Consider the following 27,309-nt stretch of genomic DNA (forward strand, 5'->3'; position numbering starts at 1 on the left):
GTGTTAAATGAAAACTCATCTTATAAATCAGTGCAGTGTAGCATAGTGGTTAAGGAGCAGGACTCGTAACCGAAAGGTTGCCGGTTCGATCCCCGCTGGGACACTGCTGCTGTACCCTTGGGCAAGTTACTTAACTCACAATTGCCTCAGTAAATATCCAGCTGTATAAATGGATAACATTGTAAAGAACTGTAACCTATGTAAGTCGCTTTGTAACCTATGTAAGTTGCTTTGCATGTAAGTCAGATTTACATTTAAATGTAAATCTTTTCACAACCGACCAATTGAAGAAAACAGGCTGTTAGAAGTGTATTTTCACTAAAGATGTATTCAAATAATAGAATTCTTTAATGTACTCTTGCTCCTTAAACAAATTAGTAAATAATTAAGGGTCTTGTATTAATTGAACAACTAAATAAAACTGAGGCAGCTGCCTAGAACAAAATACACTTCCATCTTCACTGACACAAACACTCCTCTTAAGCGCACATTTCTTTCAGTCCTGTTAGCCCAGAGCAGCATTCACTCAGTCAAACCTGATGAATTGGGAGTTCACTTGAAATAAAATATGGAATTTTCAGTGGGTCCCTAGAACCAGGACTGGGAATTAGTGTCCAAGCTGATAGGGCCGGACAAGAGAGGACATGTTCTGGTAGCCAACAGGGGAGGACACACCCTCTGACTGCCACGAGAGGACAGCACCCTCTGACTGACAGGAAAGGACAATACCCTCTGACCCAAGAGGAGAGTACATGCCCTCTGACTGACAGGAAAGGACAATACCCTCTGACTTACAGGAGAGGACATGCCCTCTGACTGACAGGAGAGGACAAGCCCTCTGACTTACAGGAGAGGACATGCCCTCTGACTGACAGGAGAGGACAATACCCTCTGACTTACAGGAGAGGACATGCCCTCTGACTGACAGGAAAGGACAAGCCCTCTGACTGACAGGAAAGGACAAGCCCTCTGACTGACAGGAGAGGACATGCTCTCTAGTTTCTACTTGAAGATAGTTCAGATGATAGATCAGAAAAATGAAAACGCAAGATATAAAAACTGAACCAGCCAAGAACTGGCTATAAAAATACATTTTACAGTCAACAAAACAAAACAGGAAGAGATTATTAGCTTTTACAAATGGAATTCATAGTAAGTTTTCAACCAGATTTCCATTATATGTGCATCCATGTATATGAGCCTACATGCACATGTATATATGTTCATGTATGCTTGGTCAGGTATCTACTGCATTTGGAAAAAATTCCAATGCCAGACCTGCCGACAGGGGGCACCAGAGATACACAATGTTCCTCTCCCATTTTGACCAGTGAGAAGCTGAGAATTATCTCAAAAAAGTACCTAAAAATATTCTACAGAACTTGTAAATCTCTTAGTACCACAGGGTTGAAAAATACGGTGTGGTGCCAAACTGTATTTTTGTCAAAATTCAAGCTTTGAGTTACCTGCTTTATCACAAAGGAAGAACTGATCACTATGACGACTGGCTGTCGTTTTCACTGCCTGAGCACAGAGTCTCACTGTGGAGAAGATCAGGCTCTACAGCTTCATAAAACGTCTGCTGTACACTTTACACATGAACTTAACTGTCTCTAAAGAGAAAACTAAATGCCATAATCATGCATGATACAAAAGTACTACTTCATAACACAAATCATCGTGTGGATTTTGCTTACATACAGAGTAGGAAGACATTGCAAATAGGTTCTAGTGAATTACCTACAGTAGAACCTCCTGTGATAATTTATCTGCCAAGACAATCAAACTTTCTTGAAAAAAGTGAAGGTGCTTAACAGGAGAAATGTTAAGAAAATATTAAAATGTGTGTGGATGGAAGACTTCAATGAAAGGAACAGAATATGTTTTACCCCAAAATACAGAGTGCCACAAGAAAATGTAAACAATGCCTAAACACATACAAATGAATGTCTGAAGTAAAGTAAATAAGTGCATTTTGACTTTCCTATTGAAAAGGACACAATGCTGGCTCATCGTGGTGGCAAACAGAACTATTGCAATTTGCGTAAATCAGAAAGAGGCATGCAGAGTTTACAGGAGGGAAGAGTCTGAGTGACCTCTCCTGTGTCTGTACAAAGGCTGACTGTTTAAAAATAAAAGAACACAGAGGATCTGCTCTCTCTCCTGAAAGACATGCTCCTAAAGAGAGAGAGTTACACCCAGAACATGCACTGCATGCTGGGAAATGCTGAGGTGTCCTTCGTCAGTAGGTACGTTAACATGTGCAACATTTTATTCAACACTTATCAACATTGTAATTCTTTGACAAGATGTACTGCATATAAAACAACTCATATGAGAGGATCACACAATTACATATTTAAATGACAAACCACTAATGTAACAGAACTAACCTTTCAAATGTTTTTTTGTGTAAAATCTGTTTGCAAGGTATTTATTTATCAAGTCTCACTATAGATGTAACAGCTAAAAAATCTTTGGTCCTTAGGTTTGTTGTATGCAGGCAGAGAATAGTGGGATATGTGTCTGATTACTGTGTACTTTTCAGTCTGAACAGCTCCAGCATGTGGTCCAATCAAAGCTTAAAGCAGGGAGCACTGAAGTCTTTAGCTGGGACACCTCCGATGCAGCTGATATTGCTACTGTGTCATACATGACTTAACTGGCACCTAAAAGGCTTGACATCTTTATCAAAGAGGCAAATAAGTAATGTTTTTAACTGTGTAATTAAAATAGAACCAATATAAATACGCTGTCAGGTAGTTCTGTTAATGTCTACATTCAGCTGTTTGTTTTAATATTTTGTTGCTTTCTTATGAATGAGTTGAGTAGAAAAACACTTCAAACAATCACTGGATTCTATGTGTGAATTGCATGTGTATTTATGCATTAATTTTGTTTGTGAGCTCTAGTGTTACTGATGACTATTGAATGTTAGTAAAAGTTGAGCTCTGAATGAGGTAAACGAAGGCCACAGACTCACAGAAGTAAGAGAGACATGGAAAGATGTTTGTTTGCTGACACTGAAGTATTACTTAATGCTCTATTGACTGCAGGGAAATAGTAGAGTGGTAACTGCAGACAGACATGTGGACAGTTTCCTCCCCACACCCTTCAATATCCCTACACTCTACAGCCTTCCTCAAGGCCCAGCCAGCCAAACCACACTGTCCGTGCTGTAGACGGCACTATGTAAAGAGATAAGTATAATAATCAAACAAATATGTCAGTAATACAATTAATAATCAAATATATACATGCTGTACCTTTATGAGACCATGCAGCTGCATCTATATGAGACTGTGCAGCTGTATCTGTATGAAACTGTGCAGCTGTATCTGTATGAGACTGTGCTGCTGTATCTGTATGAGACCGTGCAGCTGTATCTGTGTGAGACCGTGCAGCTGTATCTGTGTGAGACCGTGCAGCCGTATCTGTATGAGACCGTGCAGCTGTATCTGTATGAGACCGTGCAGCTGTATCTGTATGAGACCGTGAAGCTGTATCTGTGTGAGACCGTGCAGCTGAATCTGTGTGAGACCGTGCAGCTGTATCTGTATGAGACCGTGCAGCTGAATCTGTGTGAGACCGTGCAGCTGTATCTGTATGAGACCGTGCAGCTGTATCTGTATGAGACCGTGCAGCTGTATCTGTATGAGACCGTGAAGCTGTATCTGTGTGAGACCGTGCAGCTGAATCTGTGTGAGACCGTGCAGCTGTATCTGTATGAGACCGTGCAGCTGAATCTGTGTGAGACCGTGCAGCTGTATCTGTGTGAGACTGTGCAGCTGTATCTCTATGTGACAGTACAGATCCCTGCCCCAGGACCAACACATTGATCATCAGTTAATGTGTCTCCTCTGTGTATTAACCTACACCAGCACATCATTGTGGCTTTTATCCTCAAAATGTACCCTGACCTACCCAAAGGGATCTCATGACAAGACCTCACAAACCGAACACACAAACACACACAAACACACAAACACACAAACACACACACACACACACACACACACACACACACACACATATGCAGACACATGAGCACACTCAAAACACATACAAGCACTTCCAGCACAGATACTCAAGCATCCATACAAACACACATACACACACACAAACAGAGATAAACACACACACACACACTCTTGTGAAAGATACATTGTTAAGCACACAGGTGTTACAGGTACAGGTAGTAGGTCCAGTAGAGGAAGTTGATGACGATGAAGGACAGAGGGAAGGACATGCGTGAGTAATTATCTATGTAGTGCGGGTTCTCCACCCGACAGAAGTTCAGGAAGCACAGTGCCCTCTTGAGGAGGGACAGGGACTTGTAGCAGCAGCCCTGTGGCTCAGGTCGGCTTTCTGTGGCGGGGTCACTCTCAGTGGTGCTCCCTCTGGTGGCCAGTGCTACCTGGTGTTTCTTCGCTCTGAGTTTTGAGCTACTGATCGCCGTGATGATGCCATTCATCTCATCCTCTCTCTCCTGCATCTCCTGTCCATACTGCGGGCAGGGACAGACAGACAGGCGGGTCAGGGACTGAGCATCCAGCCCGACACCCACGGACAGCAGCTACGCAATCTCACCATTTCGGTCACAGTTCTGGGAAGGTGCTGTGCATCCCGACTTATTCAACCCTAATATTTTAACAAGCAAAACTAATGGTTCATTATTCACTTAATAATCATATCATTAAAATAAAAACCCTTCAGCTGATCTGAGATCTGCTCTCAGAGGAGTCTGTGGCAGTGACCAGTTGGCTGCTGAACAAGAGCTGACAGGATGAAGATTATAATGGTATAATGGTGTACAGTGACGGTGAGTATGAAGATGAGGAAGAGGAAGCCTGTTATTGAGAGTACCGGGATTATGAAGAATACGGACGATTATGAGCAGGAGGATAAAGATGAAATGATTATGATAGATTATGATGATGATAAAAAAGAAATTGACGGTGATGATAATGATGATGATGATGATGATGATGATAAAGATGGTGATGATGAAAATGATGGTGGTGATGACGATGATGGTGATTATTCTTGGCATTTAGCAGACGTGCTTCTCCCTGATCGTATCCATCGACTTACATCAATTACAGGTTTTTACAATGTTATCCATTATGATGATTACGGTGTTTATAATGATTATGGTATTTATAACTGATGATTATGGTGATGGTTATGGTGTTTGTAATTATGATGGTGATGTTGCTAGTGGTGATGGTGGTGATAGTGATGCTGCTGGTGTTGATGGTGATGATGGTGGTGATTATGGTGATGGTGATGATTTTGATATTTATAATGATGATGGTGATGTTGCTGGTGGTGACGGTCATGATGATGGTGATAATGGTGGTGATGATGGTGGTGCGGTCTCACCATCAGTGCATTGGCTTGGTTGGGCTGGTGCAGGGTGCAGAAGTGAGCCACAGCGTATTCGATCAGAGCCCCAAAAATGAAGCTGAAGCAGATTCCCAGGTAGACGTCGATGGCCTTGATGAAGCAGTTGGCGTTGGGTAGAGAGGTTCGTGCACCCATCATCAGAGTGGTCATGGTCAACACTGTGGTCACGCCTGACAGAGAAACATGATCTGACCTCATAGTGTGCTCTATGCATTCACTCTGCCCTAACTCCACCCTCACTCTGCTGTGACCCCACCCTCATCCTGCCCTAACCCACCCTCATCCCACTATAACCCTGCCCTTATTCCACCCTAACATTGCCCTCACTGTGCTCTAACCCCACCCCCATCCTGCTGTAACTCCCCCTAATTCTGCTGTAACCCCACCCCCATTTATCCATAATCCCACCCTCATCCGGCTGTAACCCTGCCCTTATTCCACCCTAACACTGCCCTGCCTGTGCTCTAACTCCACCCTCATCCTACTGTAACTCCACCCTCACTTGGGTCTAACTCCACCTTCATCCTGCTGTAACCCTGGCCTCATTCTATTGTAACTCCACCCTTATTTCACCGTAACTCTGCTCTCATTCCGCCTTGACCCCACCCTCATTGTGCTGTAACTCCACCTTCATTCTGCCCCATCATTCAGCCACCCCTCCCTTGTGCCCCCACCCTGCCCTCACTGTATTAGTTGAGATATAGAGGTACACTCATGTGTACTCTTGGTTGGAATGAGATACAGTTACAGTTACAGTTACACTACCTGTGCAGGTGAGGGAAAGGTAAGGTACCTATACAGATGCGGGCAGGGACTGAGGACTGGCTGATCCAGAAGGAGACCCAGGACAGCACCACCAGCAGGCTGGAGGGGACGTAGGTCTCCAGGATGAAGTACAGAATGCTCCTCTTCAGCTGAAAGTGGAAGATCAGTTTGGGGTAGTTCCCTGTGGAAGGAGGATCACAGAGCTGCATTATAGAATAGCAGTTTGGAGCAGTTCCCCACAGGAGGAAATCTCACACACTGCTGTCCATCACAACTATCACAGATCCTTTGTCAGACAATTGACATTTGTGATCTATGAAATACAAAAAAATTAGGGTTTCTGTGGTGTTTTACATCCACTCTCCCATATTATTAACAACCATTAATAAGCTCATTTAGTGCAATATTGTAATATGTCTATTTCATTAGTGTAGTACTTTAATTTTACTCTTATGTGTATGAATACCTGGTACGTGCTTCTTTTTAACTGTTCTAATGTTTCATGCTGTGTGCTTCTGTTTTTCCACATGCTTGACTGTTGGCAAAAACAATTTCCTTTTTGGATTAACAAAGTACTATAATAATCTTGTGTTATAGTTAATCCTATTTTATCTCATATGCAGCCCCCTGCAGTGGTGGTGCTCTCCTCACCTGTCTCGTACACAGCCTCAGACTCGGAGGTGTAGTAGTCCTCCAGGGTGTACTGGGCCAGCTGCAGCGTGTCCAGGCCGCTGACCGACTCGTTCCCTCGGGTCCAGTAAAACATCATGTCGTTAACGTTGTAGCCCCCTGCGGAGGGAGGACTGTTTTAGCACAAAACTCCTTTCCGTACATGCCAACACGCTGACTGTCCACCATTATTCCGACATTTTAATTCAGCACACTGAGGGGTTCAATACATCAATACATTTTCTGAAATATGAATAAGCTGGAAACTGGAAGTAGAAGGGCATGGAGGTATTTATGGTTTTACAATTCCAATGCCAGTTCCAGTCATTTATGAATGTACTGCTAAATATTTATTAACACAATGATTTTTCAAACACTTTAGCTGTACTCTTTCTTTAATGCTTAGATGGTGTTACAAATTCACCAGTGAAGTGTCCCGAGGGCTAGAAAGTCTGTTAATTATACAGTAGAAACACTTTCCCACATACATTAGATCACGGCATAAGTCTACAAATGCATACATTATTGATCTTGTACCATGTATTGTTCACAGTGAGTAAGAGTATTTGTGACTGATTTGCTTTTAAACACTCGTCTTTTCATTTGGGGTTTGTGTTGTAGTGAGGCTCACTAGCACTAGCCATTAGCTCTGGCTTCAGAACAGTATGTAAAGGTGATAATGCTGAGTTCACAATCACACAGTGATGCAGGGAAACCAGGTAACCAGGTAAGCATTTCAGCTGCCCCTGAACAGGTGTACGTTAGTTAGTTGGTATGGTGAATGCTACACAGTGCTGTCAGAGGTCTTCTGTATGTGGACCAGTCAGGAGCTGAATACCTGGTCATAATAGGATATCTGTGGTACTGTTCTTTCCCAGAAATCAGGTTATTCTCTTCCTCAGGTGCTCTGAGGTCCACCCTTTCCTGCTTCATACAGCTATCGGACAAGCACTAAGTGCATATTAAAAATGGTTCCCTGGCTTTCAGCTGAAAGCTGTGAACTGTAAACTTTCATGGTAAGCGTCTGATATTTGGAGGACATAACATATTCTCTGAGACTGCAGGGCTGCAGTGTACTACAGCTGAAAGAAGGCCTCCTGCAGGAGGCACTCCTTTCAGCAGGACACTCCTCTCTCAGAAATAAGAGAAAGGTTAGTTCAGTATGTGATTCTGACCTCATAGAAACAGCTGATTTTCGTAGTTTCTAGTTTATATAATTATGAGCTTAGAAACAGGAAATGGCCTGTATTGCAGAGTGATCTCTACTCATTTTGGGATCTGATCAGTTACATTAAAACCCTTTAAAATGCCCATTGGGAATGGGTGAGTGAACTTGTGTGAATGGTCACATGGCGCTTTGTGACTTTTTCCTGTACTTATTAAGATAAAATGGGTAAATCAGGCATGATGGTGAATCTTTTATGACCTCGGGCCTGTGAGTAGAAGAGATAAATATTTCATTGCAGTTTCACAACTTCATTTAAATGCATTTCATTCGGTCCTCAAGGCAGAAAAGCTGCGTGCAGCATTTGAAAAGATATTTCATGATACTATATTAAGAATCTCTTGCATTTCAGTTCATCCTGATATGGGGGGGCTGGGGTGCGCGTTTTCAGGGGGAGTTTTGGTAGAATGGTGGGTGTTATTGGGGGGCTTATGGTGTTGAGGTGGGTGTTCCTGGGTGCAGAGGGGCGGGGTATGGTGCAGGGGTTGGTGTTATCGGGGGGTTATGTCAGCCTGCAAGTGAAGCTGGTGCACTAACTCCACTTTGACATGCTGTAGTTCTGCCTGCTCTGTGAAGCACTCTTATCCCACACCCCGGATTTTCACTGCATCAGATGAAGGTACACTGACGCATGCATTCAGAGCTGTGCTGAAGGTTTGAGGGGTGGGGCTTACAGCTCTCCAGCTGCAGAGTGCAGGTCTGCTTGTCCATCGGATACTTGGTCAGGTCCATGTTGCAGGCCACAGTTGTGGTGATCCTAGAGAGATGAGGAAGCCACAAACAGCTGGTGAACATGTGACATTCCCCTGCGCATTGTCACTGTGTTACGTATTATACTGTGACAGTGTGACAGAAAATCACTTTACCCTGGCTACAGGAAAATATTCATCCTTTCTCTGGCTACAGAAAAATATCTGTCCTTTCCCTGGCTACAGGAGAACAGCTCTCCCTTCTCTGGCTACAGGAACACAGCTCTCCTTTCAACAGGAAAACACCTTGCTTTTCCCTGGCTACAGGAAAACACCTCTTTATACAGGCTACAGGAAAATACCTTGCTTTTCCCTGGCTAGAGGACAATATCTGTCCTTCCCCTGGATACAGAGAAACATCTCTACCTTCCATGGCAACCGAAAATACCTCTCTTCACCCAGACTACAGGAAAAGACCTCACTTTTCCCTGGATACAGGGAAACATGTCTTCTTTCCCTGAATGTTTCCAGGTTGGTTCTCCTCAACACTGTAGTCTCCTCTGTCCTCCCTCACCATCCTTCCCCCCACATTGCTCCTACTCCCCTCCCTCTGCTCTAAAACTCCTCCCTCACCCTATCATCCTGTTCCTCCTGATCCTAACCAGGGTGCTCCCCCTTCCCCCTCACCCAGCCCCTCCCCCTCACCGCCTGCTCCATCTCACACCTCCTGCTCTGACTCTCTGAGTTGTCTTCTGCCTGTAATTTCACCTGAATGTTTAGCAGTGATTACTCACTATTCTACCACTGTAAACACAGCAGTGTAGGTGGCACGCTGTAAAGACCGTCACTTCATGTACCTCAGGGCGTACAGAACCGTCCCGTTCGGAAAGATCCGGATCAGCCGGTTCTCCACTGTGATGTCATGGAGGAAAGACTTCTTTGAGTCCACGATGAAGGTGTCTGGCACCCAGAGCAGCTCGACCAGGCGGCCGTCCAGACTGAGACTCTTATTCCCATTAAAACACAGGCGCTCGTCTGTCCAGCGCTGCCGCAGAAATATGGTGGCAGTGTAGTCCTGCGGATAGACACAGCAGGCAGTGCGTCTGACACACTACTGCTGCTAATAATAACACACTATCCCCCCGCCAATCTGCAACAACAAACCTGCTATTAACACCATTTGAATGCTGTACCTTATGTACTGGCCTAGTCAGATGAGACCAATAAAAACATATCCTTCTGCAACCGTCAAGCAGTAATGATAACTATACAATATGTAAAATGAAACTGATTGATTGATTGATTTCTTGACTGATGTACTCACCATGTTGATCTCTGATATTGTGTCAATGCTGGCGATATCCAGACTCATTCCCACTGTAACAGGGCCATCTGGTGGAGATGGAACACACACACTTCATAAACACAAGCAAAAACACAGAGATTTCAAAGATTTCAATTTTTATAGTGCTGTATATGCACAAACATTCACAGCAATAACAATCACTGGAAAAATATTCCTATTTTAGAATATTTAGAATATCATACTTACTTCATGGTATGTTGACATATTAGGGAACAAGTACAGTGCTCTAAATATGATCAAATGTGAATATTCTTTTACACATAACATCAGACCAACAATTTAAATTTAGGAAATGCTGGTTGTGCAGTTGGCAGTCTCAGTACTCGGTCAGTCTCAGTCACATACCTACATTTGACTTATCTTTCCCTAAAGAGACACTCTCTCTGTTCTTACTGTCAAAGAAGGGTCTGAGGTATTTGTTGTATCCTTTCATCAGCTTGTGAATAGTGGGCGGTAGGACATCTCCCTCCTTCACTTCTGCATGGAGCACAGAATCCTCCATCATCCTACAGAGAGTCAGAAACACGACGCTTTCTCTCTTTACATATATGAAATTAATATCTATACAATGTATATACAATATTTCTCATTGTTAGCATTTTCCCCCTCATTCATTTAATTTTGCTTTTGTGCAAGAAAGAAACAAACACATTTCACATTTTGTAGGCACTTCCATTTCACGTCCAGGTACCAGAGCTTTACTAGAGTTATTACAGCATTTTTAGAATGTTACTCTGAATGTTACCTCTGGGAAAAGGGATCTGAAATTGGGTCTGAATTGCTTGGGCTATAATGACTCCTTTAACTGAAAACAATTCCTTGAATAGTTCTACCAGTTTATTGCAAACTGGTTAACTGTAAATGTATGTGAGTGAGTGTGCGTGTGTGTGTGTGTTTGTCTGTGTGTGTGTGAGTGTTTGTGTGTGTGTGTTGCTGGGTGTATTGTGTGTGAGTGTGTGTATGTATCTGATTATGTATGGGAGAGAAGCCTGTCAGTGGCAAATGAGCCACAGCTGCATATTAAACTGGCTTTAAAGTGTGTATGAGACTGTAGCAGCAGGGAGCTGAGCTGCTAGTTAAGCATAACTTGCTTAAGTTAGGTAATAAGTGTTAGCTGAGCAGGGTAGTAGGTTTTTTTAAGCAGGGTTTGTTAAACAGGGATAGTTGGTTGTGTTCTGCTGTTGATTTTTGTGCTTTTTATGATTTGTTTTTTTTTTCTTCTTGCTGTTTTCTTTGTGGTGCATTGAGCAGCAGCACAACCCAGGCGCACAGCATCACAGTATGGGGCTGCAGCACAGTGCAGAACACACAAACAAACACACACACACACACACACACACAAGCACACACACACAGTACTCTGGTGGGGAAGCTCAGCAGAGCTGCAGCAGGGACCCAGCATGCTCCTCACATCTCCTCTCTCCTCCAAACACTGCGTCTCCTCTCCCATAATCCTCAACCCGCGGCCACACAGGGAAATCGCCAAAAACAATCCTGACACGCACTCCTCTGCCACGCTGCTGTTACCACGGTTTCCCGCTGCTGCCAGCTGGCTGCCTTAACATGGCTCTGATCCATGCAGGGAAGCGTGGGGGGGCGGGGGTGGGGGGCAATGCCCCCCACCTTTGACAGCCCTCCATTCCTCCATTAAACACACTTCGCTGAACACACTGCACATAACACACTGCGCTAAACACACTGTGCTAAACACTGGTTTCCTGGCTCTCCATTGCTGTGCTACGCACTGGCTTCCTGCCTCTGCGTTACTGCGCTACGCACTGGCTTCCTGCCTCTGCGTTACTGCGCTACGCACTGGCTTCCTGCCTCTGCGTTACTGCGCTACGCACTGGCTTCCTGCCTCTGCGTTACTGCGCTACGCACTGGCTTCCTGCCTCTGCGTTACTGGACTACGCACTGGCTTCCTGCCTCTGCGTTACTGCGCTACGCACTGGCTTCCTGCCTCTGCGTTACTGCGCTACGCACTGGCTTCCTGCCTCTGCGTTACTGCGCTACGCACTGGCTTCCTGCCTCTGCGTTACTGGGCTACGCACTGGCTTCCTGCCTCTGCGTTACTGCGCTACGCACTGGCTTCCTGCCTCTGCGTTACTGCGCTACGCACTGGCTTCCTGCCTCTGCGTTACTGCGCTACGCACTGGCTTCCTGCCTCTGCGTTACTGCGCTACGCACTGGCTTCCTGCCTCTCTGTTCCTCCACTAAACTCACTGCACTTCTTGGCTCGCACTCTGCAGGTTTAACGCAAGTGCATCACCTTATTTAACCCTCTAAGACTTCCTTGTTTGATTGTAAATTTTGCAAAGGCAGTATTTCCTCCCTGCTGAAGTGTAAATATTGCAAGAGAAATGCTTATTTTCTGCATTTTAAATTACAGGCAGTGAGTGTCATAATATACGCCTCATAAAATATTCTGTATTCTGATTTATTCCCACTGGCTTTATATCTATATATTATCTCACACAGTGGTAGAATATGTTCATCTATTTCTTAATCATGCATTGTACTTTTTATACCATTCTTATTTACTTTTGACCAAACCACCAACTTCAGCTACAGCTTCATCTACACCCTCCACAGGGGCTGCCGAGCGGCTCAGATGGGATGAGTGCTTCCTCCAATCATAGGCTGAGCCCTGCTGAGGGGACTGGCTGTGTCATTGGCTGATGTGCAATTTAAGAGGTGCATAGTGTGTATTGGAGAGATGCATTTGCCTCCCCTTCCACTGCAACTTTAACTGCTCTAGAGCTCGAACTGACCTTTACTGTTCTATGCGACTATCCACAGCAAATACCAGTGATAACAAACCCATACAAATTAGCTTCTCAGAGTTCATCTGAACTCTCTGACAGTTTAATTAACATGGGTCATTTCAGTATGCTACGCATACAAATGGACAGAATTATGAATCCAGTTACAAAAAATATTATTCCAACGTATCTGTCTGAACAGACGCCTAGCAATTCTTTATAATTGGATTTATCTGCAAACAACAGATCATAATTTTCTCCACAGGCACGTTATCAGGCAACCCCAGTGGCACTGCACAGGGGTCCTGGGGAATATGAGCCACGGGAATGAAAGGGGCCAACACCTGAGTTTTACCAAAACCAAGAATGAGAATGTAGCAGAAAAAAGTGAAATGGAAAATGAAAAATATCCACAGTTTTCTAATCTAACTGCTGGGTCAGGAAACACCCGAACGCTCAGGCAATAACATCACTCATCACATTAGCAAGAGTATCTGACACCGCATATTCTCTGCACAATGATCAAATTTGATAATTGCGTCTTCAGCGTCTTGGCCTACAATCAGTGAGGATTATTCTTCCCTTTCTTTAATCTCATTATAGCGCAGCGGCGTGTCTTTTCAGAGGGAGCGGCAGCGGTTGAGCGGTGAGCAAACGCTGCTCTCGCCTGTTTGAGTGACAGAGCTGCTGCTCCAGCCGGGGGTCCGCAGTGATGTGATGACATCACAGATCTCATTCCCTGCAGGACAGCCTCGCTCTCACACCATCAAACCTCATCAGGCATGAGCATCAGAGCTCAGCATCACTTAGTGCTGCGTGCCACGCACAATCAGCGTCACACAGAGCTGCACGCGGCCCCATCTTACTATCATAGCCAAACACCCCTCCTAGCTATGCTCAGCCACTCCCAGCCAATCACGGCCATAAGCACCTATCCGCAGCCACTCCCAGCCAAGCACAGCCAATCACAGCCATAATGAGCCACTCCCAGCTAATCACAGCCACAATCAGCTATCCTCAGCCACTCCCAGCCAATCATAGCCATAATCAGCTATTCCCAGCCAACATCATCCAATCACAGGTACTCCAAGCTGAGATGCACTTCAGCTAGAGATGTACTTTTCAACCAAAATGGTCATTTTCAGGGAAAGTAGTCATTTTCAGACAAAGGAGTCATTTTTAGATAAAGGTTTTTATTTTCAGAGAGATAATTTTCTGTGACAGCAGAGACACTTCACAGATCCTTCAGCAAAGCTGAGCAAAGCAACGTTTTCTTTTCAAAGCAGGCTGGGAGACTGGTGGGAAGAGCACAGCACACATCCATCTCTCTGCACGAGATCCCTGTGCAGGGTGAACATTCTCTGCCTGTCTGTTCAGGGGAAATGATTTCCAGAAACAAGTCAATCACTGCAAGGCAGAACTAAATTATACAGTATATCAGAATTACAATGAGGTGGGACCACATTGTCACATGGTTGATATTCACATCGCTTTCACAGAGGCGGTGTTCCTTCCACCTGTGAGAGTGCTAGGACCCCCTGACCCCACACTGAAGGCACCCTGTCCATCAGGCACCTGCAGCTCCACCCAAAGCACCTGCAGCTCCACCCAAAGCACCTGCAGATGGAAATGGCACGGTGGGCTACACATGACATCACAATGCTAGTGACGCCCAACTGACGGGAGTTAAAAGGAGGCTAAATCTCCCCATGAAAATCCATGCTGCTCTGCTATAGTGCTAATGCTAGTCATTAACCTCAAAGCGCACAGCAATGTAATCATATCATTAAATACGTTACGATTAAATCATCAATAAATTTATTATGTTCATACAGTATTATTAAAAACAAACTACCATCCAAACTGCCTACAGTGGCACACCCTGAAATGGACAGTATTTAGATGTGTCACATCTTACCCCCTCTCCAGCCCAGACAGGACCAGGTGTTATATGATTGTTCTAGTGATACCATGGCAACACAGGGAGATGTCTAATTCTACAGCACTTCACACATCACTCATTGAAGGGTGTTTAAATGACAGCAAGTTCCAAAGCAGTTGCAAAACCTCCCTTAATAGTGCTTTAATATGGTTTACAATTACATTTTTACATCAATTCACCTGGCAGACAATAACAACACACACACACACACACACACACACACACACACACACACACACATACACACACCTCTCCCCAGTTTCAGCTGCCTGAAGCTTCTATCACCACTGAGCTTTCTGTTGCAGCTCAGACTTGTACTGTTACACCTGACTTACTCTCATACCTGAGGCTGTTCCTCAGTGGGGGGGGGGGGGGGGGGTGTTTATGTGCAGGCTTTGAGACTGTGCTAAAACACAGGCAGTGGCCCTGCTGTCATTCCAGAGCACAGAGAGAAGCGACCAGGAGGAGAGAGAGCAGAGGGGTCTGGCAGGAATGTGGTGTACCGTATGATAACAAGGTATTAAAAGGTATTAGGGTGCAGCTTTTGTTACTGCTTATTATGGAGGCTGCATCTGTTTGGATGTTCTCTGGATGGGTATGCTCTGTAACACACCTGCCATGCCAACATCCACAATAAGACACACTTTTATTCTCAGGTGAGAGACTGCATTGCAATTCTCAGGTAGTTCTCAGGTAACACAGACTGCAAAGCAAACACACATCCCCAAGGATCAGCCGTGAGCTGCAAGTCCTCTCATCCATATGGTTTCCTTGGTAACAAGCTAACCACTGCAGTGTTAGATCTCAAAAGAAGCTCCCAGCATCCTCTCTGACTGGCAGACTCCCAGCATGCTCCTGGTGCTCTGATTCATGTCCACACAAATGATTCAGCAGATGGAAACAGCCACTCACTCTTAGGTAATTCTGTCTGTGGGAATGATGGGATACTGTCTGTTTGAAACTTTTGTTGTACTGTGTATGAGAAAGGAGAGGAAAGGGAGAGAGAGGGAGGGAGATAGACAGGAGAGAGGGAGAGGTGAATGTAAGGTTGAGTTGTAAACACACTTGGACACACAGGACAACACATAGCATTAATTTGAATGTGGTGTATGCTATGTGAGTCACCACACCACTGGCATCCACTGACCCCACCCAAAAGACACCTGCTGGGTCCAAGTGTGCCAGGTATCTGTTTGTAGTTAAAGCCCTGTGTGCTATTCTCCACTGATGGTCAGCTGTCCATTCAGAGAGAGAAGAGGACAGAGGAAATGAGAGGGAGGAGGAAAATAAAAAGAAAGAGACCAGAGAAAGACAAAACAATTTCCCTGTCATATCCATACTTCCAGGCTCTGTGATCGCTGTGACACAGCAGAGGCTGAGATGAAGATTTCTTCTTAAATTGAATTTCTTTTTAAATGTAGAATAATGAAAACTCTCAGCCAGGGAAATGTGTCACAGCAGTCGTTCCTCTTTACACAAAGATGACTGACGCACAAAAACTGTCAGTTTGCAGCCTTCAGGCACCACTAGCTGCTCAGTGCGTGGCCATATGTCACAGCCTGAGGGACGCTCTGCCAATACCCCGCGCTGCAGGAACTGGAAGTTCAAAGGAACGTAAATTGTTTTTTAAATAAAATCAATGTTATGGTTCATTTGCCAGCATGCAAGGGTACCTCCTTTCAGAACACGAAACTGTTGGTTATTTTTGGTAATAGTTAAGTGTTGCTTATCAAATACCTTTTTATTTTTCTGGATATTAGATATATTCCAGAGAGACAGGGAAGGAGAGGAGAAGAGAGAGAGAAAGAGAGAGAGAGAAAGAAAGAGAGAGAGAGAGAGAGAGAAAGAGGGAAATGGAGGGAAGGAGAGAGATAGAGACAGAGAGATAGAAAGGGACAGAGGAGAGAGGCTGTTGCTGAAAGCATGTCAGGGAAGCATCTTTGGCTCTGTATGTTCTGAGGGCTGGAGAAGGAGGAGCAGATGGAGGCTGAGGTGATGCCCCCCACCCCGCCCCCCCCCCCCCCCAGCACCCCCACTGCCTGCACCCCCACCGTCGGCACCCCCCACACCCCGTCCCCCGTGCCTTTGATCTGAACCCCACCTCAGTTGGAGACCAGGGAGAGAAAACGAGTCAAACAGAAGCAGGAGCAGAAGCAGGGTCTGATCAGTATGATTAGAGAATTCTCCTCCTGTTAGTCTGAGTAACATTAGAGTGTACCCTTCCTGTTAGTGTGACCATCATTAGAATGCACCCTTCCTGTTAGTGTGAATATCATTAGAATGCACCCTTTCTGTTAGTCCAAGTAACATTAGAGTGCACCCTTTCTGTTAGTGTGACTATCATTAGAATGCACCCTTTCTGTTAGCCCGAGTAACATTAGAGTGCACCCTTCCTGTTAGTCTGTATAATTTCAGCATTTCTTTCCTGTTAGTCTGAGCAGCATTTGAAGCGTTGCTTCCTGTTAGTGTGAGTGTAACAGGAGTCTGAGGTAAATACTGACATGGTTATATACTGCTGCCACACTGGTCTCAAGAAGGAAGGGATCAGCTTCATCTGATACAGTAAGAATCTGTGTGCTAATCACCATCCTCCCAGCACAGAGACTGACAACACTGTCTACAGGTCAGTATTCTATCAACTAGCAAACCTCACAGACCTGTCCTCAGGTCAGCGTTTACACTGCACTGCACAGTATGTGCTCAGCCCAGCAGCTGATCTGGGTGCAGTAAGAAGACCCACAGCAGAGCCTGACTGCAGTGCAGCTTTTCTGCCAGGAGGATTCTGCACTGATGAGACACCTCAGAAGCCTATGCTGCTTCCTGTCATCATGAACCTGGTTTACTGGGCCAGGTTTGATGATGTCAGAGCAGCATCTCTGCAGACACTGAGGAAGGATTAAGCCAAGAGGCAAAGTGAAGGCAGATCGGCCGCTGCCTCCACACGCCTCCCGCGACAGAGACATTCAGCTGTCAGTACACAGGGATTAGCTTTAATTTCATCCTACTGCAAAGCACATTCACCCATCAGCGCTGAATGGCAGTGGAGGAGCGCTGTGAAGTCTGGCCTCCTGCCGCTGCGATAAAAGACTTTCTTTAGTCCACTAAACACTGAATCTCACATACAGGCCCAGGACGGGGGTGGATCTCGCCATTTGGGTTTTTTAAAAATGTGATCATCTGAAGGGAACACATGCCAGGGCTCGTCTGTGGATTTGTGTTTATTGTATGATGGGATACAGTTTTCTCTTCTGGTGCTGAAGATTAGAGTCCATTTAAGACTTACGGGAGACCTGGAGCTAAAGCTCATTATCGTTAGGAAACAGGAACACAGACAGGGTCAGATGTGTGAGTCCTCTGCACCCCCCACAGAGCTGCATCTGTCAGGCCTGATTTACATCATTCACCGAATGCCAAATTAGCCACCCTGCTGGACAGCTGAGCCCCTTTACAGATGTGCCTTTGCCTCTGCAGTTCTGTCTTTTAATTGCTGACAGAAATATTGCTGTTTTCACCTGATGAATTTGTGAAATGGTGGAACAGGCTGCAGGACAAAATCATTACTGGTGTGGGTACAGGTCTGAGTGTGTGTGTCTGTGTGTATGTGTGTGTGTGTGTGTGTGTGTGTGTGTCTGCGCGCATGCATGTATACGTATATGTCTGTGCCTGTATGGACAGGACTGTAAAACCTATCCCACAATGACACACATGCTTCAGGAATATCAGTCCCTGTGTGAACACAGAACCTTCCCCTGGTATCATGTACTGTGTGAGCTGTTATTCTCTATCCCACATGGCCAGAGGGATGGAGCGCGTGAGCGGGGCAGTCCGGCTGCAGTCCTCATCATTCGGGAAGGCTCACCTCAGTGTGACGATGATGAAGAGAAGCCAGGCTCCTCCGGGGGTACGCACACGCATGCTACGTTTCGGTCACGGGGTGTTTATCTGCAGAGGGAGGAAGATCACAGTCAGGATGTTCCGTTTAACTGATTAATGATGTAATCATACAGACGTATCGGGGTCCATTGTTATGTAACTTGCAACAACTCAATTTTTCATTCATGTAATGAGACAGTCCACTAAAGCTCGGGAATGTGACCCAGACTTGTTATCCTGTTTCGAAGGAGAAATGACTACAGGTTACTATCAAAGTGTTTACAACTTCCTGTGTCATTTTACTTATTCACTGCTGATAAATCTGCCCTATGTTTTACTGTTTACAACAGAACAAATGGCCCATTCTGAGCTAACAGGTAAATATCCAGCCTGACATCACTATGCTCCCCACCCTGATATTGTACCTCCACACTTTACACAGAGAGATTTTTAACAGACATCAGTACATGTACATGCACAGTACATGTCTGTTTCTTCTGCTCAGCCTGAACAACAGAGAGACAGTGATGGAGCTTATTTAGCTCCACAACACCACACAACACAATGCTAACACAACCCCAGCACTAACACAACAGGACACAATACAACACTGACAGTATCTCCAGACGGGGTGTAAGTTCATGGCCAGCGCTGTGAGTCTAATCTCCTCACTGTAAGCACGGCTGCTCTGAGTTCAGAGGCATGAGCTGGAAAACTGCAAAGCTGTGCAACCCACTGCAGCACAGGCAGGAATCTGCAAGATTCCATTTTAATCTGCCAGGTCTCAAAAAGGGGAAAAATTCACTTCAGTCTGGACAAATTAATCACGTGAAAGGATCTAAAATGTCCAGAACAATCATATTCCAATTCCACTTCCATAGTGTCTGTCAAACGTTCTACTGAAAACATGGCACTCATGATGGTCCTCCTCCTTTAAACATTCCTGTGGTGTGGTTCTCGACTCTCTCCTTACTGCACAGAAAAAGACAACAGCACAGAGAACAAGAAGCCATACGATCATTCAGATTATCACTAAAGGACAAAACACACAACAACAAACCAGGTACCTGTCTTTAGATATGATCATTCAGAATCACTAAATTCCAGCTCAGGAGCCAGGTGATGTGTTTCGATCAAAGTAATGTGACTGGCCCATTTTTTAAATCATTCTGTCATCATAATATGTAGAATCGGAGCATCCTGGATCAATCAGACCCCACCCTCTCCCTCCAGGGCTTTAAACTACTCTGACAGCAGTCTCCGAGCAGTCTCCAAGCAGTCTCACTTCAGTCTCACAGCAGCATCACAGAGATGGAGCTGTACCAAAGGTAACTGAGTTAAATCTGAACTTTGGAGTTTTGATTTTTGTAATGTATTTCTCTACTTCCTGTGAAGCCACTGTCTTCCAACTCTATTCCCAGATGTTGGTTCTTTGGCCATATTTTCAATGGATTATGCTGGCATTTTGAATGGAATTATGATGTAATGTAATGGAGAATTCAACCAATCTGATAATATTTTCATATTTAATATAAAGAAAACATTGTTTAAATGATTTTAAAATCCAGAGATCCCGGGTTTTACTGCACAAACTTTTCCCTGTTTCTGGAACAGTGTATGTGTCCTCTGCGCATATATACAAATACATACCAAAGCAGAAACGACACAGGCATAAGGCCTGGCTGGTGTGATTCACACAGAAATAAATGGCTTCCTACTGACTCACTCTGCAGGAAAGCTTTACTGTCCCCCTCAGTAAGAATGGATCAAGAGGCTAGAGGATAAGACTGAGGGAAAAAATGAGTAAAACAGAGCAGCACCCTCACCCACCCAGGACCTGCTGTATGGCACGTTCCTCCTGTCACCCGACGTCCATATCAGCAATGACAGGAATGACCATATTAGGCGTGACAGCTGACATCTACCAGGGGTCAAGGCCAAGGAGGACAAATCTGAGTCATGACAGCTGTCTTCCCACGATGCATCTGTATGCCACTGTCTCAGCCCCTGCGGGGTGGAGCCTGCCACTCTGACTCCAAGGCCCAGGGTGCAGAGATCACACATGCCCCGCCCCCAGCTGGAGAAAGGTCAGAGTGCACATGTGAACAGCGATCGGTGGGCCCTACAGGCTCAGAGGATGGAACAGTGTGGCCTGGAGGAGCTCGGCTGGTGGCTGCACAGCTGCAGGTTCGATTCCTCAGTTGAGAAAGGAACGCGTTTTCCTTTCTATGACAAGGATGAGGTGAAAGCTAAAGAGACCACTGTTACGGCCTTAACAAAAAACATTCCTAGATATACGTTACAGCTTGCAAAACCTGCTGGAACCCACAGGTGGATTCAGGAGGTTCAGCTTATCCCTTCACCTCACACATAATAAAAACCATCTCTCACTTATGGTGTCAACATTGTGCGGCAGTCTATCTGGTGAAGCAACATAATCCAGAACACAGATTATAAAAGTATCATGTCATTCAGTCAGGGGAGGGGAAGCTGTTGGCACATCCAGGGAGAATTACATTAAAAAGTGAGAAAGGGTAGGTGCTTAAAGAAAACACAGAAACAGAAATGAAGTTCTAAGTGAGAAGGGAAGGCAAAAAGAAACCGTGGATAAGACTGAGCCAGCCTGCAATAGGCTGCAAAACCCTCAAATCCACCTAAGGCCCTGAGCACTTCCTATACCTACCAATTAAACCAAAACCCTAAAACATGGCTTCACCATCTCTTTCAATAATGAGTACTATTCACTCATACACTCCATTTACAAGATAGGAGTGAAGTTTAGAGCTGCAGGGGCTTCACAGTGGGCAGCTGTACAGTAATTGGCAGCCAGCTTCCCTAGACTATCATTACACTGAAACACCAGCCTTCCCATGTGCATGCCTGATAGTGGTAAGGCAGTGCTGATGAAGTCACATGATACTGTAAATGCAGTCAGTGAAGGCACCTCTCCATGCTGCTGTCGGGCCTCCAATGGCATCAGCATCACCCCTGTAATCCAGTCAACCGTCTGAGACTGCCAATCTTCTCTTAGCACACAAAGTGTCCTTTCCTTTGATTGGAGCACTGCAGTGAGCACTCACCTGTTCTTGGTTTGGCGCAGTGGGCACTCTCCTAAGACTACTGCAGTGCAAACTCTCATATGACTGATGCAGCATAATGCAAACTCTCCTACGACTGGTGCAGTAAAGTGCAAACTCTCCTACGATTGGTGCAGTGGAATGCAAACTCTCTCGTGATTGGAGCAGAGCAGTGCACACTCTCCTATGATTGCTGCAGTGTAATGCAAACTCTCCTATGATTGGTGCCGTGCAGTGCAGTGCGAGCTCTCCATTGGTTGATCTTGATGCCCCAACACAATGTGGCTGTCCTAGAGAAGTGCATGCTGTGAAGAATGCAGAGCCAAAAGCAAATCGACTTTCATATTTGCATTAAAACAACCATTTCCAAATGAGAGCCTGGGCCAATCAAATATTAAAAACTCCACAAGCCTCTCCTTCCTACAGCTATAAAACTTAAATCAATACATACAGCTAGACATAATTAACTGGAAAAACTGTCTCATAGTATCACTTCCATGTTCGTTTTCACAAATAACAGAATCTTTCTAGAATAGAAGTATTTGTAGAAAGCAAGGATAATAATTTACAACATAAATAAACGTAAACAACTTTATGTATATAAATTAGATTATTAAATAAAAACACGGTATATTGCGCAAAGTAGGTTGCTTTTATGTAAACTCCGTCTGAGGTGTTTGAGCGGTAGGTAAGGAGATTCAGAATCCAGCTACAGACGGACGGTAAAGCGGGAGAAAAGTGTCTCATAAACCAGCACATCTCTAATACTGCTGTTGCACTTCAAAGACATGTCTCTGTTGTAACAATCAGACATTCGCCCCGCCAGCTGTTATAATGAACAAGCTAACGAGCCTGAATTGGGACAGAACACAGTGCTCTGGGCGTCGGAAAGCCGCGGGAGTGTTTCTGCGTTTATTCCGTTAGTGTTGTCCATGTTCTACACTTATAATAAAGCTCACCACAGGTGGTTATCAGTGCCAACACAGCCACGCTGCTCCTCTCGCTCACGGGGCTATCCACTGCCCACCGCATTTATTCTGGGCGTTTTACAAACCTACAATTTCCCTTCAAAAGCTGTTTTTATCCCTTTCGCCTGACTGCGTTTTACTGCCCCCTGAGACAGAGTACTGCTTGGTACCTTGCGCAAAAACGTGTCATCCACTACACTAGTCGTGCGTAATTCTTTCGTCGGCTTCGGTGTGAGGTTTGACATTTGCCCCATGTTTATCTGTTTGTCAGAACAACAAGGGGCGAAAGAACTACTCATAGCCGGTACAACCAACATGTCTCTCACCTGAGGCTCCACCCTCTCTGTGCTTCACCTGTTGTGCACGTGCCGCCCGTCCCGCAGAGAAGGTCTCACCAAAAAAGCAGTGTCACTCAGAGCAGTGTGTGTGCGTGTGCGTCTGCGTCTGCGTGCGTGTGTGTGTGTGTGTGCTAGGGGACTCTTCTCAACACCCCTTATCTCTTCATTAATCTGTCTCTTTTAAAACCAGGTCAATGTTGAACTCTGGGTGACAACAAATATTCTCACAGTTTTCAAAATGCAGACAACATTCCACATTTTCTGGCTAAAAGTATTTTCTAATGCATGCGCAGTTTAGCAAAGCTAAACTTTGCACGGACTAGATACAGCTGTTAATTACAAAGTTCAATCTCGCAGATGTAACACTGGCACTTACATGCAGCGATGTGTCGCAGTATACATTTCCCTTCGATTGCAGTTCAGCGAAACGACGGTGTATTCATCGATCCGCAGATATGTACTGACCAACAAATCCACGTTACCGAGTTTTCATTGGTGATTTGACGTGAAGTCTTTATCGCCTGTAATCAAGAGTCCTGCACTGTCCTGTCGAGTTGCTCACAAACCCCGAGGCTGGTGCGCATCCATCCGCCTGCGAAAACGACTGGTTGAGTGTGCGTGTGTGTGGAAACGCGGCGCTCCCGCACACTAGGAGGCGGAAACTCTGCGGCGCTGCGCGCTCCATGACGAAGCCTCAAACAGCGCTCTCTGACGTACAGTAAAAAAAAAAAAAGTTTTAACAAATCAGTGATGCAACTAATCCGTTCAACGATCGATACATTTAACAAGCAATCAACCGGCAACATCCTTTTGGACTCTGGGATTTTGCCGGCAACAGCGTCATTTTACAGTGGTTATGGATAGTGCATAGAATTAGCCTATACAGTAAATGTAAAAAATATATCTGGCATTTCACTTATAAGCGTTGGCATTATGTAGGAAAAGTATGTCCGAATAGATGTAATAGGTATAATAGATATAATAGGAATATATATCTACTCATTGAAGATTGGCATATTTGGCTTAGTTGATGGCTGAATTACATAACTGGTATTTTTTTCAGGTTTGAAAAAGCACAAGATCGTTCAGTGTATGAAAGTGGCAGCTATATGCAGTTACTGTGAGAGTACAGTTTATGACTGAAGGATACATTATTGGTGCTATCTTGAATTTAATGATGCTGAGTCAAGGTAACGTGTTAGCTAGCAACATATCTCTCACATGCTTCAGTTTCCAAAAATAAATGGCCATCGTTAGGTAAACAACCACAAGCACTTTGTTGATAGGAGTCCCAGCAGTAACCTGATGACCTGTATGAATGCAGATTATGTGGGAAGGCTAATGTTACTTAATTTCCAACTGGTTACAAACAGACAACACAGAAGAGGGCCAATTAACACATAAACTACGCAGCTGGCTGCATAAACACACAGCAAGCAGCACAGGAACTGCAGTGCTCTGTGATGACACTGGCCCCTGTCTGGTGCCCCTCGGCTTTGCCTCTTTGCCTCTATTTTTGCCTTATAGGAGTTTCCTCTGTAATAGTAGCATGGATGTGCCCTTCAGCAAAGTACTGGAGGTGCTGTTGTTAACCTTTTCCTGAAATCAGATGAGGTGAAATGACCTGGCTGATTAGGCTGAAGTGTAATTTGATGGGCAGTGGAACGTGAGGAGAGTTGAGGAGAGTCCCACAGCTGAAGCTGGTCTGGAGGGAATGTTTCCTACTGGTCCACAGCATCACCTCCATCTGAATCTCTGCTGTCTCCTTTCCTCAGGCTATGTGCACCAACCTGCCACACAGCTGATGCTCCCTCAGTGTGTAAGGTGGAGTGGGCTGAAGGTTTCTGCAGCATGGTGGTAGATTTGGTGTGAGGTCCACCGTGCACAGGTGTCCTTACAGAATGACCTTGACATGCCATGCTGGGGAGTGTGGTTTTTTTGTGCAAGTGGATGTGTCTGTGCAGATAAGTGAGTTCTCTGCAGGTGGATGAGTTTTATGGAGGCGGATGTGTTCTGTGAAGGTATATGTATTGTGTGCAGGTGTAGTGAGTTCTGTGCAGGTGGATGAGTTTTATGCAAGCGGATGTGTTTTGTGAAGGTGTGATGCTCTGCTCCATACTGCAATGTTTGGCACAGTTGTATGGAGAGAGGTGTAACTGCAGAGTGCTGTTATACCCATGATTCATGGCTTTAATCCCTCACAGAGGCACTAGGAGCACTCCCCTGCAGCAGTAACTGTTCCACTCTAACCAGCCCGTGTCTGAATGCATGCAGTCACCACAGAGGTAGCGAAAATCAGGTCTTCCTGAAATATTTTTATTACATTGGTTATGCTTCACTAAACCATTTTAAATTAATATTATATTCAGAGTCAAATTATGTAGGACCTGTTTGTCCTCAGACGTGGAGAAGGAAAAGAGGGGGTTTGATTTTGACTCTCCTCCTCTCCGCCTCTGGGACGCCCTGTCTAAGTGCCCCGGGGCTTCCCATAATCCATCTCTTCATTTAAATGTGCGCTCAAAGCCACTTTCATTGCTTGGCTTTTAAAGATGCTGTTTAATCACTGCCACATTTTAGCTCTTTTTAGCTTAAGACACAAAGCTCTTCTGCCGTGTTATTGGGTGGTTTATCATTTTTAGCATTATGTCCCTATCCCACTTGCCTGTGTAGCACTTTGAGTTTTAGGTTTGGAATGACATTAAATTCATTATTGTTTTATTATTTCATTATATAATTTATAATTTATGTTATTCCACTCAGTTCAGCAGTCTTTTGTCTTGTTCAAATTTGAACTCATTTAAAGTGTTGAAGCAGTTTAATTATGCAGTCACAGTCTATTGGGCTGAATGTTTTTTGTAAAACATAAATTCTGTGACTAGAACTGGATGTGATAAAAATGTCAGGCTTCAGTAAATATAATTAATGCCAGTGGCAGCTTGCACAGCTTAGCTGTTAGAATACCAGCTACAACTACATTTCATCTGGAAATGACTGTTATTTTCTTGATTACATTTGTAAAAAAATAAAGCACTGTCTTGTATTTATTAAATTCAGAGGAAGGGGAGGATCACTATGTCTCTCTCAATATAATAAAAATGATTATTAAAAATAACGAGGCCTCATCTTTACAACAAGAAGGAAGGGGGTTGATCAGACGAATACTGCATGTTTTTTGTCATACACAGAGTGCCAGCAGGAACTGGTAAACAAGAGCCTATTTGCATGTTAAACTCCAATTACTGCTAAAATATTAAAGGCATGAGAACATAAGGAGGAGAGGTAGATGGCTCAGTGCCACTGAGAGAGTTTGTGATTTCTGTGTTTACTCTAGAAAGACTCTGCTCTCAGGCTCTGAGCTACTCACTCATTTAAAAGGTATATTTCCAAAAATATACCCATCAGACCTGAAGTCTTCTGAAGCTGTGCTCCTTAACCACACCCCTGCTCTGATTTTGTTAGTCTTCCTTAGTGGACGGAGACATCTATTTTCCAACATGATGATGGTTCACCCCTATGCATCCCCTAATTATAGTATTCTGCCATTCAGCCCTGTCCTCTGGGAAATTCTCAACATGTGGAATCAGCATGATCATCAAAATGTAATTTTTTTCATGAAGTCAGTAAATAGCTGAAGTCAGTTTGCCACGTAACCTGGTTTTATAAGGAAAAGTGAAGACTGGAGAGAATGTGGAGTGGAATGTGTGTTGTGCAGATATGAGCAGTGAGATATGGAGGGAGCCTACATGCTAACTGTCTGCAGGCTGGCCTTCCATATGCTATGTCCTGCAGCAATCCACAGGCTTGCGCTTCTGACACTAAATTGGGCTCACAGACTTATATAAGACGTGACATTTTAAAAATTCTTTGGTGTTTTAAGAGGGGGAAAAAACATCCAGAACATGGAGGCCAGAAAAGATGGCTGAGACGCCCAAAGCGTGTGACACACTGCCCAAAACTCATTCTATCAAATCTGGTTAGTGAGAGAGAAAGAGTGATGTGTGAGAAAGAGAGGAGTAGAGAAAGAAATTCTGTACTTCACAATCTGATAATGTGTCATGAACTCGTATTGGGGTGGCAGGTATGCCGTCTGCCAGGACACATCTTCATGTGACCACACAATAAACAGCCAGAATTCAAGAATTTCCTTTCTGCTTCTTCTCTGAGTTCATTTTCCTGCTGCATCACATCACCGCAAATTCCCCAGGACACCTCATAATACATTCACT

At 44.7% G+C, this 27,309-nt stretch overlaps 1 protein-coding gene across 1 annotated transcript; it reads right to left on the reverse strand.

Moving 5' to 3' along the window:
• Positions 1-4,054: 4,054 nt before the first annotated feature.
• Positions 4,055-23,682, reverse strand: gabrz (gamma-aminobutyric acid type A receptor subunit zeta). Its single transcript, XM_036527944.1, has 10 exons — positions 23,460-23,682; positions 18,687-18,769; positions 10,517-10,629; positions 10,082-10,149; positions 9,615-9,832; positions 8,743-8,825; positions 6,826-6,963; positions 6,203-6,355; positions 5,386-5,579; positions 4,055-4,507 (listed from the first exon to the last, which is right to left on the reverse strand). Exons 2-10 carry the CDS (start codon positions 18,740-18,742, stop codon positions 4,184-4,186), a joined length of 1,347 nt encoding a protein of 448 aa, XP_036383837.1. The 5' UTR covers positions 18,743-18,769; positions 23,460-23,682; the 3' UTR covers positions 4,055-4,183.
• Positions 23,683-27,309: the final 3,627 nt, after the last annotated feature.

This window comes from Megalops cyprinoides, chromosome 1 (assembly GCF_013368585.1).
Source record: "Megalops cyprinoides isolate fMegCyp1 chromosome 1, fMegCyp1.pri, whole genome shotgun sequence".
In the NCBI taxonomy this organism is placed as follows: Eukaryota; Metazoa; Chordata; class Actinopteri; order Elopiformes; family Megalopidae; genus Megalops; species Megalops cyprinoides.

Coding starts and splice junctions, on each gene's coding strand:
- gabrz (XM_036527944.1), bottom strand. CDS start 18,742: ATGCGTGTGCGTACCCCCGGAGGAGCCTGGCTTCTCTTCATCATCGTC. Junction 10,150..10,516: donor CCTCAGACCCTTCTTTGACA/GTAAGAACAGAG, acceptor CATCTCCACCAG/ATGGCCCTGTTACAGTGGGA. Junction 5,580..6,202: donor CCCTGCCCGCATCTGTATAG/GTACCTTACCTT, acceptor TTTCTCTGTCAG/GCGTGACCACAGTGTTGACC.